The 14,429-nt window shown below is 38.4% G+C and overlaps 1 protein-coding gene across 2 annotated transcripts; it reads right to left on the bottom strand.

The window, feature by feature from the left end:
- Positions 1-2,933: 2,933 nt before the first annotated feature.
- ZDHHC7 (zDHHC palmitoyltransferase 7) lies at positions 2,934-11,884 on the bottom strand (the record flags this gene model as incomplete). 2 transcript variants are annotated; one of them, XM_079541585.1, is made up of 6 exons in its annotated part: positions 2,934-3,110; positions 4,142-4,272; positions 4,539-4,620; positions 5,087-5,183; positions 9,222-9,346; positions 11,510-11,884. In XM_079541585.1, the coding sequence occupies 6 exons, from the start codon at positions 11,882-11,884 to the stop codon at positions 2,934-2,936; spliced, it is 987 nt and encodes a 328-aa protein (XP_079397711.1). The 2 variants fall into 2 exon arrangements, with proteins under 2 accessions (XP_079397711.1, XP_079397712.1); XM_079541586.1 differs by having other exon boundaries at positions 11,579-11,884.
- Positions 11,885-14,429: the final 2,545 nt, after the last annotated feature.

The following is a 14,429-nucleotide window of genomic DNA, read 5'->3' as shown; positions in this document are numbered from 1 at the left end:
GGGCACTACTTTGTACTCAGGTTATTTCTCACTGCTTGGGGAGACATTTTAGAGTTACCATTCTACAACAGGTCTGAAAACCACTGAAGACTGGCTTGATTGCACCCAGCATCTTAGTGTTTTATTTTACTAATGCCTGTGACCCGATATTACGTGCTGATGACTCTGATTTGACACAGCTATAGCTGGAGAACAAATTCCACTGCAAGCATTCCTGCTGCGTCCATTCTTGTGTAACATCGCTCCCAGTTCCTCCATCGTGTAAATGACATGCTTTTCTAGAAATTAAATATACATTTATACTCATTAATGGTAAGAAAATAAATCTACTGGAAATAAATTCCATATGGTTCACAGTTCTTTAAATGACAGCTTGCCTTTCTTGTTTAATTCAAAGTTTTCAAGATTCTCTGTTGATCTCTGCAATGCAAATGCCTTAGGGATTATATACCCATAACACAAGCAAAAGAATCATCTATGCCTGCAAAATACAGCATCCTTTTAACAATCTAAGACACTACTTCATAGAAGAAAATAAAATTGATCTGGCACAAGTAGGTAACGGATTCATGTTCCAGAGCATAGGTAGCAGCCTTCAGAAAACAATAATTTCTTGTCTTATGACAGGCCTGCATTTAGGGCCAGAACAGAATCACAGCAAAAGTGTTTCCAGCATCTCTACATCAAATACCACCCCTAAATTAAACCCATGTTCTTGGAAAGAACATATTTAATCTGCCATAGTGTCAGCCATTGCTCGACATACATATAGATTACAAACCTAAGGATGCAACACCATTACCCTGGAAAGATTTAAATATGCATATATATGTGCAGAAAACAAGTTATACATATGGGGCAGAAGTGAATCAACTTTAAGACTTCAATTAATTACTTTATTTCTTTCTTTACATTAAAAAATTACAACGTAACAAGGGTTTGAAAAGCCAAGTAAACCTGATTTCACACACGCACACACTTGCTAAGTCACAGAGTTCATCCGTTTGAAGTGATAGTTTCTGATTCTCATCAGGATATTTTATTAAACAATATACACATTGAGAGCCTCATGACAAAGCCAGACATTATTTTTTTTTCCCAGCATTTAAGATGTGCAACTGAATATGCAAAGATTCTCGTGGAACTTCTGCCTTCCCCTTCACTTGTGTGAGATACAGCTTTGTTCAACTGGCTGCAATTTCAATGGCTTCCACCCAGTGCCCACTCTCCAGACTTACACACCATCTCCCCCAAGCAAACTGAACGTACTGCACAGTATTGCACAGTTCTGTTTGCAGGGTGGTTGGTAAGAAAGGGACCCTTTGGTATGTTCACTCACACAACAGTATGAAACCTGACGAATTGAGAGGCCACAGACAGCTAGAAATGGAGAAGCAGGTCACTGAAGAAAGGAAGCACAACCCCTGTGGTAAGTAAACTTACTGGTGTAAGATTCTCCAGCACACTGGACTGCTTGAAGTGGGACAGATCATCAGTGCAACTTGCAAAGCAAAAGCAAGAACAGGACAATTTTAAGGCAAGTCCCAGAACAGGGAGCAAATTACTTTCTAGGCACGATTTCAAGCTCTGCATCAAGGCTCCTGTTTTATCCTTTGTATTGTCAGTAACTTCTAGAAGGAAAAAAGAGTTTTAATTGTTCAAGGATCCACCTGCAGTTAAATTTCATTACTGGCAATTTGCATTTCATTACTTGCAGGCTTACAAACGTTTCTGAGCACTACTGTTGTTTGTCAGGCCCACATAAAGCAGTTCTAGATCTAGACTGTTCTCTTCTCTTGAAAGCAATTTTGGATGGAAGATGGTAAAATTGAAATTAATCCCTTTTATTGCAGATTTTTCTACTTTGAAGACATGTTGTATTTGAGAAAGAGGCAAGCTGTGTCAGCACTAAAGGAACCTCCCTCATGCTTCCCATTTCTCTGCTCATGGGACCATTTTGCTCATGGGACCATGAATTAACAGTGTTCCCCTCAAGAATAGTCCGAACAATGAAAAAAAGGAGCAGAACAAGACCTTACAAAGACTGCTGTTCTCAGTAGATTGATGCCAATCTGCAGTATTTTTCATTTTAACAGTCATTGGCCCCAGTTATCCCCGCTCAGAGGACAAGATACAAACCTCAGAACACCTACATACTTAAGTTCCTCTAGAATCAATGCACAAGGATTGAAGATGCATATCTGAGGGCAGAATTCTACTCTCAGCTGTTAAGTGTCATTTACTGAAGACTCAGAACTTACCTAAATGCCACACGAGATTAATACTGCCAAACACAAGACATGCTGTGAGCCTGGGAAGACATTTGGCAGGGGTGTAATAGTGCCTCTGACATGTTATGCTGTCGTGTGCACAAGTCCCTTGAATCACTTGCATATGAAGAATGTGTGTCTGAGGTGGGACACAAAAGTATAGCTCCATTTAATAGGACAAGCTGAAATATAAATCAAAACTGAACAAACCACTATTCCCTGAAAACTGGATTTAGAAGGCTGGGTCTCATTTGAGATCACCTTTCACCAGAATGCTTCTCCTTATGATTGACAACTGCACTTAAGTATATAATTTTTATAAAAACACACTGGTAATTCCCCAAACATTTATCAAATAAAAAGGGTTTAACAAAAAAAAGCATAATTAATCTCAAAAAATAAATTACAGTAGCATGACATTTGGCTTCTTTAGTGTGACCACGTGCTTTTTTCTATGTTATCTTGCTGTTAAGACCATTACAGATCCAGTTTGTGTCTCTGAAAGTTAATGAGATGTCTGTGACGATAAATGTATAAAACTCTGCTTGCTACAAGCAAATGTCTGGTATCAGTTTCACCTGGTCACAGATTATATGTAGACAGCCTTTTCTGGCCCCAAATAAATATTATATAGTATTCTTGCAAGTTCCAGCATAACTAGACTCAAACAGAAAATTCAGGTCCTCCTTTCTTCGATCTCAGTAGGATTTGTCTGATCCTAAATCCTGCAAAAGGATTAATCCACAGGAGTGAAGGCTGACCCCCAAAAACAGATTTCATTCCTTCCCATCGCAGTCTCCGCTCCCACGTTGGCTTTTCACTCTTCAGTCTTTCGATCTCCTGTATGCAAACAGATGTGCAGTGACACACTGTCCAAAGTCTACAAGTCATTACCCAAACTGATGATTTCACATTCTTTTAATTTATAGAGAGCTCACTGGTGTCTTACTGATATTTATTTAGCACAAACAAAATGTGAAAAGCTGATTCAACCCTGCAGGTAGACAGAAAAAGACTTACAAAACATACAATGTATACAAGACAGGCTGGACTATTTCTACCTTTTCTCCCAGCCCTCCAAACTGAAAGACAAAATGGGCAGAAAAGCTGATGCTGAAGTTAGAAGATCTGCACACAATACACCTCCACCAAATGTTCTTTACTCTTTTAATGGCATCAAGTAGTGAGGCTCCCAAGAAGATGCTCATATTGTAATTACTGAAGCTAGGCTTAATCTTCCCAAATGCATTTTGTTTTCTTAATTTCCCACTAATGAAAGCCAGATATTTACTGATTTGTTTTTCATTTTGTAACACACCAAGGCCTTTTATACAGGAGTACTCTTTAAACAGCCCCAGATGAGAAAAGTCTAAATAGCCACAGTGTTCAAATTCCTTATGCTTCGAGTCAATTATCTGGCATCAAATATCCTCTCAAGGCCTGAAACTGCAAATCACAGGCCAAGGGGATCAAATGTCCAAACGATGGTTATATTTGAACAAAATATATCAAAGTAGAGAAGCAATGTGAAGAATTAAAACAAAACAGCTGAGGAAAGCAGTCATTTATCCTGACATTTCAGGAGTTTCTGAAGGTTGAGAAGTCCAAACTGATGTCAGAATTTGTGCAACACGCATAATTGAAAACCTAACTATAAAACTTATGTCAGAAAAGGAAACAATGCAAGAACATCTGCTAGAAAGCATAAATCAAAGTAGTTTCTCAATTTTATGAGTGAGACTAAAAATTGTGATTCATTTCAGATTTCAGGTTTTGTACAAAATGAGAGTTCTCCTTCATGTAAATCAGATTATATCTAACCACATCTTTCTAGAGGAATTGTTACTGGACACAAGAATAGCAATCTTTACCGTTTCATCATTGCATATGGAGTGGATTTGGGTGCCAAACATGACTGCAGTGAAAGTGAGAAACAGAAAACCCTCAAGGCACAAGAAGATCATCAGGATCACAGTTACAGGTGGAGAGAAGTCACTGCATTCTGTGAAAACAACACATTTAATTATGAAAAAGAATACATCTACAGAGCATGTTCATAGTAAGTTATCTCCTCTTCAATAAACAGCAATAAAAGCTGTTGGATTCTCGAAACATGTCACAATTGTAAGAAACTTAACAGGCATGAGAACATCTTTTAGACCTCACAGAAAAAGGCTAAAGTCTCATAACATGTCACACAAGGGATTGAAGTAAGTGGAAGTGATGACTTTTCCTTAGTAACTTAGTGAAAGTTAAGTGTTTGCTTACCAGTCCACTGCCCTCGGACACAGGAGAAAAACTGAAACCCACACAGTATGAGCGCATGAGCTGAAATTAGGGCTATATACATCTGGAAATGAGAGAGAGTGCTTACTTTTGACTGCTGCCAGGTAGTAAACCAGACACTGTTTTCAGCCAGCCTTTACCACTCCACAGCAAATACACTTTCCTATTTCCAATTTTAGTTCAATGCAATGATGGACAAACAAACTCTAAGCTTGAATCTAAAAACATGGGCAACGATGAATGTTTATGAAGATTAGCTCCATCACTCACATCACAATTTCAATATCAAATCATTGCTATGTAAAACAGCAAAATTGGGATGACTTAAAATAACAGCACTTTACGAAACAGGTTGACATGAATATGGACAGAAAATACCTGGAGAATAACTTGGATGGGTGGAAAAAAGGAACAAAAAAAATCACAAAGTAATTTTGCCCTTAAGCCATTGCTCTCTACAAACACAATCAAAATAGTAACACTGAAGGTAGATTCGTACCAAAATCAAGCTACTGTTGACTTTCCCTTACCGTAAACAAAACAAAAAATCTCTGATTCTTCTCCCCCACACAGTTATTCACCCAAGGGCAGTGGTGATCCATCTTTCGAATACATCGTTTGCAAATGCTAGGGGAAAGAAAACAAGACTTCAGTTGAGAAACCAGAGCTTGTGCTTTAAAAGAGAAATAAATGTTCTCAGTGGCCAGGAGAAGATGCACTGAAATGAATTTTCGTGATGAACTGAAAAATGAGAAAGTCAAATATTTCAAAAGTTCATTTTACATCTGGCCAACAGCACCAAAGGGCTCAATTCTCTTGTATCCATGCCCATCTGCAGACAAATACAGAACAGCTGAAAACGTGTTGAACTTCTTCCCTAGATCAATAGCTTAAGATAGGCACAGACTCAGAGTGCTTCACATTTTCCTGCAAAACACTCAAAATGTTACTCATTTTCATTTCAGCAAATATCGAGCTCAATAAGCCTCCCAAATTCAGGCACTATTATTCAAAACACGTGCTTAGTTATGCATAGTATCTATGAATGCTTCAGCAACAAGCCACAGAATAAAGTCAGATTACTATTAGAGTTGAAAAGGTCGGAAAAAAAAGCAGCTTTCCCATGCACAAAGTAATTTTTAAATCACTGCATATGGATGACTACAAAGTTATTGAGGAAGAAGCAGAACACACTTCCACGCTGGTAACAGGAACGGATCCCAAATCTCACACAGTCCCTCTGAAGTTCCCTTTGCTCTGAGCTACCACAACCCCTACATTCCCACTGCTTCTTGTCTTATCCATGACAACTGCTTTGATGAAAATCACTGTTCAAACAGTGCCATTCTCACACAAGAACACTACCATAAGGAAACACAGCTCAGAAGAAAACAGGTATGATTCATGACAAGATGTTCAGAAGGCTCTCCGAAAGATTCTCCTTCCAGAGCACGAGCCTTTATGTTCAGCCTCCTATTAATTCTTGAGCTGTGAGGGAAAGACGAGCTAATGCTCATCACCATGACCATGCGAGTCTTCTCCCGGGACACAGAAAATACACTGCCACTCTAAGACTGTTAAGGTGAAGGACTGAGTAAAATTATATCCGGATTCAAATCACGGCAACCAAAGGATGGGAAGTGGGCAGGAATCACTTTTGCTCATTCAGTATTTCTCACAAGCCTACTCAGCTCCCCCAAGACATCAGATGCTTGGAACCCCGCCTTCATTTCTAATTTAACACCGCCATTCAACAAATGCTTCCTGCCATCAAACTGCGATGCTGAAAGCAGTGGCACAGCTTTCCTCCCACCCCAGCCATTTGTATGCTGTTACTTCCCTGGTCCCAGCACTGACATACATGCAAGCAAGAGTTCAGGGAAACCACCCCATTTGCTGCAATCTGGGTCGTTTCACTGTGCATGAACCCTGATGCCTGCATGAGAGCGAAAGGAGCAGCATGGCATTAAGAAGCTGCAGACAAAGGAAAGTCTTCTCCAGCCTGCTGAATGCACTCAGGCAATTGCAGATGCAATTACAGTTTCGAATGCCAAGGATAATGTTCAGGAAGACACAGCTAGAAGCTTAACAGAAATTGGCCTGGATAACAGGAATTCACAGAAAAGCTGAAGCAACCACCTCAGTGACCTGATTCTGAGTATCAGCTCTCCACGCAGAAAAGCAGGCACTCAGAACAGGGTGGAAATAACAACAGCTGTGCTTCTGCAGAAACAATACAGCATTCACTCAGCATAACCTCCTCCTTATGCTGAAAGTGTTAACTGCTCAGTAAAATCTTGGTTTCAAGTGTTTTATGGAGGCCAGATATCCAAGTTGTAAACAGAGGTTTCTTGTTTGTTTTCCCATCACTAACAGTACTATGAAATTATTTTTCTTCCTCAAAAGAACTTCTTCAGCGTTGCACAACAATTTTCATAACTACATCATAAGAGTCTCTTCTGTTAACAATCTACTACTCAAAATCTGCACTGTGGCTTTGAGTACAACTGTTTCTCAATAGGAACTGACTTCAATCTGCCTTTTCAACTCTCTTTTACCAGCAAGTTGCCAATTTGACTACTTGGGACAAGACCATCTTCTTAATACACTCAGACGGGTTTGTAAGTCAATAAGAAGCTGGCAGTATAATCAAACCAACTTCTTTGTTTCCTATTTGGAACACTTTTGCAGTGCTAAATCTATGGCAAAGAAGCAGATTCTAGTAGGGGTTTTCCAGCCCATTTACCTGTCCATACAACATATATTCAACATTCAGAAAACTGCAGGAAAAAAAACACCCAACTCTTTGTTTTTTTACTTATGACAAGTTAACAAACTTCTAGTAGCACTATATGGCCAACACAAAGACAGACAGTTAAACTAGTTTCCAACTGCTGAGAAAAGCGTAACAGCAGGCTCACAAAACACTTTCAGGTTCAACTTTTCCCTTTCAGAATGCAGAACATCTCACAAAGGATCTTATCAAAGCATAGAAAAGTAAAAAAAATAAAATAAAATCACAAGGTCACACAATCATAGAACGATATGGGTTGGAAGGTACAATTTCTACTAGACCAGCCTGCCCATGTGGAATACTAATTATTCCATTAGCATTGCCTCATCTGGGATCCCAGGCTACTGGAACAGCCAACATTGCTGTGTCTGAAGGAGGACGCCCAGATGTAACCCAGCAGCTCTACAGCTTCATCTGTAACCCCCACGGCTGTTGATCCACCATTCAAGCAGTGCCTATGCAGAGTTACACAACTGCATGGGCTCTGGGCTCCTCAATTCTCCAGCTTCTTTGTTCATATGTAGATTTCAACATAAAATGTCTTCATTTTCCAAATTAGAAAATCCTACAGGGACTGAAGATGTGGGAAACACTTTACAGAGATACCTGTAAAGTCTGTAGGAGCCAGCCTAAATCTGCCACGAGCAAATTAACAAGATCCAACCTACACTCAGCAGAGCCTCTGGGTATCCCTTTGCTGCATCCCATGAACACAACACAACCTGAACAGATGGCACAAAGCTGTTCTGGCTCTCCATAGGATAACAGTTTGTATTCTAGCACAAGAAAGCAGCTGCATTGCTTCCACCCCCAAGCCTGCCCAGCTAACAGCACAGCTGTGTTCATGTAACGCTCTGCTGGAGCTAATACTGCCAGCCAGAATCAAACTCACTGCACATGAAGCCATGCCTGGTGTCTGTCTGCATCCATGCCACAACTAACCTGAAACAAAGAGAAATCAACCGAAAGATAATTCTATACAAGGCTATTTATATACGACACTTTTCCCCTCGCATTCCAGATACAAAAACCCACTCACATCTGAGATGAGAGCAAGATTTCAGTGCCAAAGCAGAGTATTTATAATGGAAATAGCTTTTCAGCTGTAACTTTCACAAAGAAATGCGACACACAGTGAGACACTTAATTTAGAAACCACACATTTACAGAACATGTAAAGTGTCCTGACAAGACTTCTGTTCCTTTGAAGGCTACTAGCTCAGAAACTTAATATGCCACAGAATTCAATACATATACTCTTCACACCTAGAAAGAGACACCAGAAACATTTACATATTTATGTGAGCCCTAATTATGCAGGCCTATCTATTCAACTCACACAATAAATATCAGAAATGCACATTTATACTGTTTGAAAATTCAGAAGACTGAGAGTTGATCAACAACGTGCATATTTGTTATCCCATGTATTGCCCTGTAAGTTCAAATTGCCATCACTTTGATCATAATTAAAATGAGTCTTCAACAAACAGAAACACATTTAACTGACTATTCATAAAACTTTGAGAAAATAAGGAACCAATTTAGATGTAATCGCAAGTGAAGCACTACAAAATCTAACAGTATTTTCTTGATTTAAGATTGAAGAGGTCACTTATTTCATTAGTTTCTATCTGAAAAATTCCTTGAGATTCTTGCCTTTGTCCCCCATTACTAACATGTGGCACAATAATTAGAATGATGCAAAGGAAAACAGATTTTAACAGCATCTCTTGCTTCCTTCCCCTCATCCACGCTCACGCTACAGTATAAGACACTCTGCAATGTATAAGTCTCTGAAAACTTTCTTGAATATCAAAAACATCTGTGAGGAATAACTGCTTTAAAAAATAAACCAAACTAGGGCATACCTGCAATGGTGTGCACGTTCAGGTTTGATACTACAGCACTTCGGACATTTGTAGATCACTTCTCCTGGTTTTAGTTGCAAATTATCCATGTACTCTTTAGTGGCATTTCCTTTGGGTACAGCCCCCTGAAATCATTTCAATTAAAACAGAAAAAGCTGCTTAAATGGTATGAAAGTGTTTAATAATACATTTTATAGACTCCATACCAGTAATCTCAGGATAATTGCTGAAATAAATTCATTTACTTGAAGTTAATCTGCCATAAGCCAGAACCACTTCAAATCAGCAAGCTACCAACGCATGACCTCAAGATCTATTTCATTTCAGCAAGACACAGCTATAGCCAAGTACTGGCATACTCCTGCCAGAATCTGTTGTTGCTTAAATAGAATGATGAGGAAGACACACCATTACATGCAGATGTGGGCACTACAGGTACAATATTTGCTTACGAGTTACTCCAAGTTTGGCACTAAAAAGAAACATGCTTTCACATAAACGTGACATTCTATTGTTAGGCCAAACCATCCACAAAAGCCATAAAGTCAGCAACTACTTGAAAGCTTTTATTTCAACTCTCCAGTTCCAAGCTTTTGCTACCCATTCCATGTGAACAAGTTTTTTCCCTTGACACCCAAGCTTTTAGCTTGCACACCTCCAGTACAACCACCATCAGCTTCTCCATTTTGTACCCAGCATTTCCTTCTGCCTGTTGCTACTGTGAAAGACCTCCATGGCAGACAGCTGAAAGAACCAATTCAGAAGAAAAACAAACCACCAGGAAAAGAAACCATGTTTCAATTGATTAGTTTTTTAAATTGTTCATCAAAACGCTCCATTTGCAGCTGTTCTGACACAAAGGGCAATGATGAACTGTGAGGAACTGGCAGGATTGCTTCTTCCAGTAACAGTATCACAGGCAATGGACAACAATCTTGCATTTATGCTGTTTGAGAGACAGTTCAAGTCCTGCCCCAGATAAGCTCTGCAGTGCTAAATGGTGCTTTAAACTTGAACCAGCTGGTCTTTGAAGAGGCACAAACTGGAAGAGAGCTTCTTAAAGACCATCCTGTATTGCTGAAGTGTTTTTTTTGCAGTATATATTACCTTAAACATTCACATTTAATGTATGATAGCACTTCACAGTAAAAATGGAGAACTATCTCAAAGACAGATGTTACTCCTGAATGCACAAATTTATCTTGTCCCAGGTGACTCTATGCTTATAAAACATCTCACAAATTCACCTACTCATCTGTACCTAACCACAGCATCTTCAGATCATTCCCTTCACATTCTGATGACAAAAACCACTCTACTTATATATTTTCTACACTCAGACTGTTGCTAAGTCCTTACAATTAAAAAAAAAATACAGCTCTGACAGTATGTTGTAGTTCACATAAGTTTAGAAGTGATATATTCCTATTTCCTTCAACCTTCTATCACATAGTCATGTCTTCCATGCTAAGAGAGGGGAGGAGAGGAGTGAATAAAAAAAAAAAGAGAGTGACTCATCTCTGCTGCAGTGAGAGCAACACAGGTCTAGAAAGAGACACAGTTTTACCAGTGCATATTTTGAAGTAACCTGTCCTTAAACTTTATTAGCTGTCAGTCTGGAGAGGTCATAACATTTTAATCAACTATTCCATAAATTGTTTCAAAATCCTAGAGAAAATAGTTTTCCCTTCCCTCATCCCTCTTCCAACAGATGTATTTCCTAGAAGTAACAGATTTAAGCACAAAATAAACAATTTAATCTCTTGAATTCCTAAACTAAAAGTCCTAAAAGTGAATAGTTTTAGGACCTCTCACAGCTATTGTCACAACAGCAGGGAGGTTAAACTCACACTTTCCTTCCACTGACTCTAAATATCTACAAGAGGTAATGCATGAATGATGAGTATGTGACTGAGGTTTTTCAGCATGCCTACCTCTGAACTTTCTCCACTTGCCATAAATGGAAGACATATTTCAACTGGTACAATAAGATGTAACTACACCTTTTATAAAGCTCTGAAAATAAATCTAGAGAAAAAAAAAAGGGGAAAAAAAAAAAGACTGAAGATTTACCAGCTTCTTCACAACGGGTTAATATTTAACAAATGAACTGTACTTCTCATGAGCCTACCTCTGCCATATAACGTGTCTTATACTGCCTGCAGCTCAAATCAAAGCTTATTTGTGGTTTCATTCACATAAAAACAGGCAAAGCATAGGTATAGTCCCTCCAACTCGAGGAGTTTGGGCCTAACATTATTTTTTCCCTAGTAAGAGGGAACAAATACCAAATTTCTCTGCTGCTGATGAGTGATATGAAAGAATACTCCAACACCAAGGAGCAATTGCATACTTACTGGATCGGTTAGCATGGTTCTCAGATGTGATGACAAAGCTAGCACTGCCAAGCAGTTAAAGAGAACACCGTTGATCACAGAGTACCAAAAGTCTTTGGAAGGCAGCAGCATGACAAAAGTCACTACGAAGTCTGCATAGACAACCAGAAGCCACGTCATTATAGCACAGACCATACCACAGCCATCTCGGATGAACCAAACCCTCTCTGCCATGTCGGCCTCTGAGGAAGAGGAATCATAGCTGTCATTTTCAGCAAGAAGTGGGTGGTGCTCAACATCACGGAACCTGTGCCCCGATGACTGCATGGTTCTCTGGACTTGCCCTGCAGGAAGCAAAGATACCATTATTACACATCAGGAAACCAGAAATGGGGGTGCTCTCCTTTTCCATTTCTGTAAAATAAAACACATTCAGCTTCAAAACAATGAATGGGATTGCATGATCAAAACTTAACAGTTCTATGACTGCATAAGGATGAAATGTTTCTATGAGACACTAATTTACAAAGTTTCAGCAATAATTTTGTAAGCTACTTCATTAGTGTTCTAGTTCTGTAACTTATTTTTATCACGTTAATTTGATGCTCGATAAATGGATTTCAGAACAACCTTAATTCCACCTTGCTATGCCTGTAAACTACTCAACTCTTTCTGTTAAAAATGTAACCTCTTTCTTTTAGCCCTAATCATTCCAAATGGCAAACTCTTCATCAGATTACAGTTTATGTCTCTCAGAAAATTACTAACTATGACATTTGCCTTCAGAGTTTTTTTCTGCTTCATAACTTCAGTGAAAAGTAGAATAGAAATACCAGTGCTCCAGAACACCGTTAACAAAAAGCAGAGCAAGTTCGAAAGCAACTAAATTTGTTGACAGAAGTGCAATTGTATTTAAAATTTAAAAAACCAACAAGAAAACACCCACAAAAGCATGACCACACAACAAAAATGCTACAAAAAAAAAAATAATCAGATTGGATAACTGAGAAAAGCATCTCAGATCAGACCAGACCTAAGGGAAACAAATGGCAGTGGTTAAATTAGCACAGCAACGGATTGCACAAACCAGATTTTCAAAAGAACACATTTATTAATTTAATTTGATCAGAATGCTTTTAAGGCTTTGTTGTTGTTCCAACGTGAAACAAAAACAAGATTCAAAACTGTATCAGATTTCATGAAAACAGTTATTTCTCAAACATCTCTAGGCAGCAAAAACACACAATGGCAGTACAGAAGTGCTGTCAACAACCAGACAAATTAAAGCTTAAACATTAAGATTGGGCTCTTACCTTGAAGTATACTGTGTTCCAAAAATTATATTGATTCATGCCATTAAAGCCCATATCAAAGAGAGCTGTGAAAGCATTATATTGATTGGTGACAGCTATGAAGAAGTCTCAGGTTTTTCTCTGTTATAAAGGTAGTCTATATGAGACTTTGGGTTATATCCCAAGACTCTGAATATAGCCTCAAAGGGTGAAAGCAATCAGCACCAAGTGAAAAGTCTCACACTGGAGACAGTTTTCAAATGAAGCTCTATGTTTTAAGAACCTTTAAAAATCTCTCAGTCCCATCTACCAGGAATCACGAATGATAAACACATTCTGCTTAACAAATCCTTCTGGCCCTTAAACTTTAATGGTTAGAAAAAGGCAGGAATCATCTCAAAGACCAGAAATGAAAGCAGTATACACAGATTACAGCGCAGAGATTCCAAAGTAACATTTAAAATAGGTGCTCCTCCAAGATCTCTTTGCTGCATAGATGTTTCCAATTATTTGAAAGGAGTCAATGAAGCAAAACAATCAAGCTTCCAGTTCTGAAGCTTCAAACAGAACACAAATTTGGAATTCCATCCAGAGGGGATGCAGTATCTCCGAGTAGAAATGTGCAATTATTTTTCAATCAAGGCAAGTTTTCAGCTGCTCAGACCAACAAGTTATCACCATAAATCAGGACATCAAGATTCTGAAAAGAAATAAGTCAGTACTGCATAGTCCCTGACATATGCGGATTTTAGCTTAATTCTAAACAACTACTCCAGCACGCAAACAGAATGGCATGAAATTGCTATATTCAATTTGTTTAATTGTTTAAAAAACACCCCAAAACATTTTTAACACAACAGGAAAAATCGAAATTAAAAAAGAAAAAAATAATAATCACATACCTCACAATTGTTCTGTATGTTATTCTGACATCATGTCCTTCCTTTGGGCTACGCTAGGATATTCATAGTCATATCTGATGAAATCTGAAAAGACATCACCACAAAACTGGTTAGTAAATCACTTTTGCTTTATCAGGAAAATGTTAAATAGAAACAATGTACTACCATAGGAGTATGCTGCATGCAATTTCAGCAAGCAAACTTCTGACCAAAGGGGATAAAAGCCTTTTAGACTTTTTAAGTTATCATAAAGATCACTCTAAAAACCTCTAGGCAGTGTTTCAATTAACACTGCATCCATCTTGTTCTGTAATTCTAACATAAGCTAGGAGCAAATGTTTTCAAACTAATCATTAATCCAAACAGGGACAATTTAAAAATAAAGAAACTACTCTTTCCAGAATCTGTAGATAAAAGAAAATGCTCCACAATTCTGCCAATGGAAACATGCACTTAGAAAGTTCTGAAATTTCAAATATATTATGTTATTACAATGCAGAAGTCAGTATAAGAACTCAAACTCTAGCACGAGCTGTTCTAACCACGTCTTATTTCACAATACAAGTGTTTCACCAACTTTAATCATGTTCCTTCCTTTTCCTTGGGATGTAACAAGCTGAAGACAGACTGTGTGAAGCGAGAGCATTTCTTCTAAACAGCCTAGAAGTTTCATAACCA

The sequence above is a fragment of the Tetrao urogallus genome, assembly GCF_951394365.1.
Source record: "Tetrao urogallus genome assembly, chromosome: 12".
Lineage (NCBI taxonomy): Eukaryota > Metazoa > Chordata > Aves > Galliformes > Phasianidae > Tetrao > Tetrao urogallus.
The sequence above is the reverse complement of the archived record's forward strand: the minus strand, read 5'-3'. Positions and strand labels throughout refer to the sequence as shown.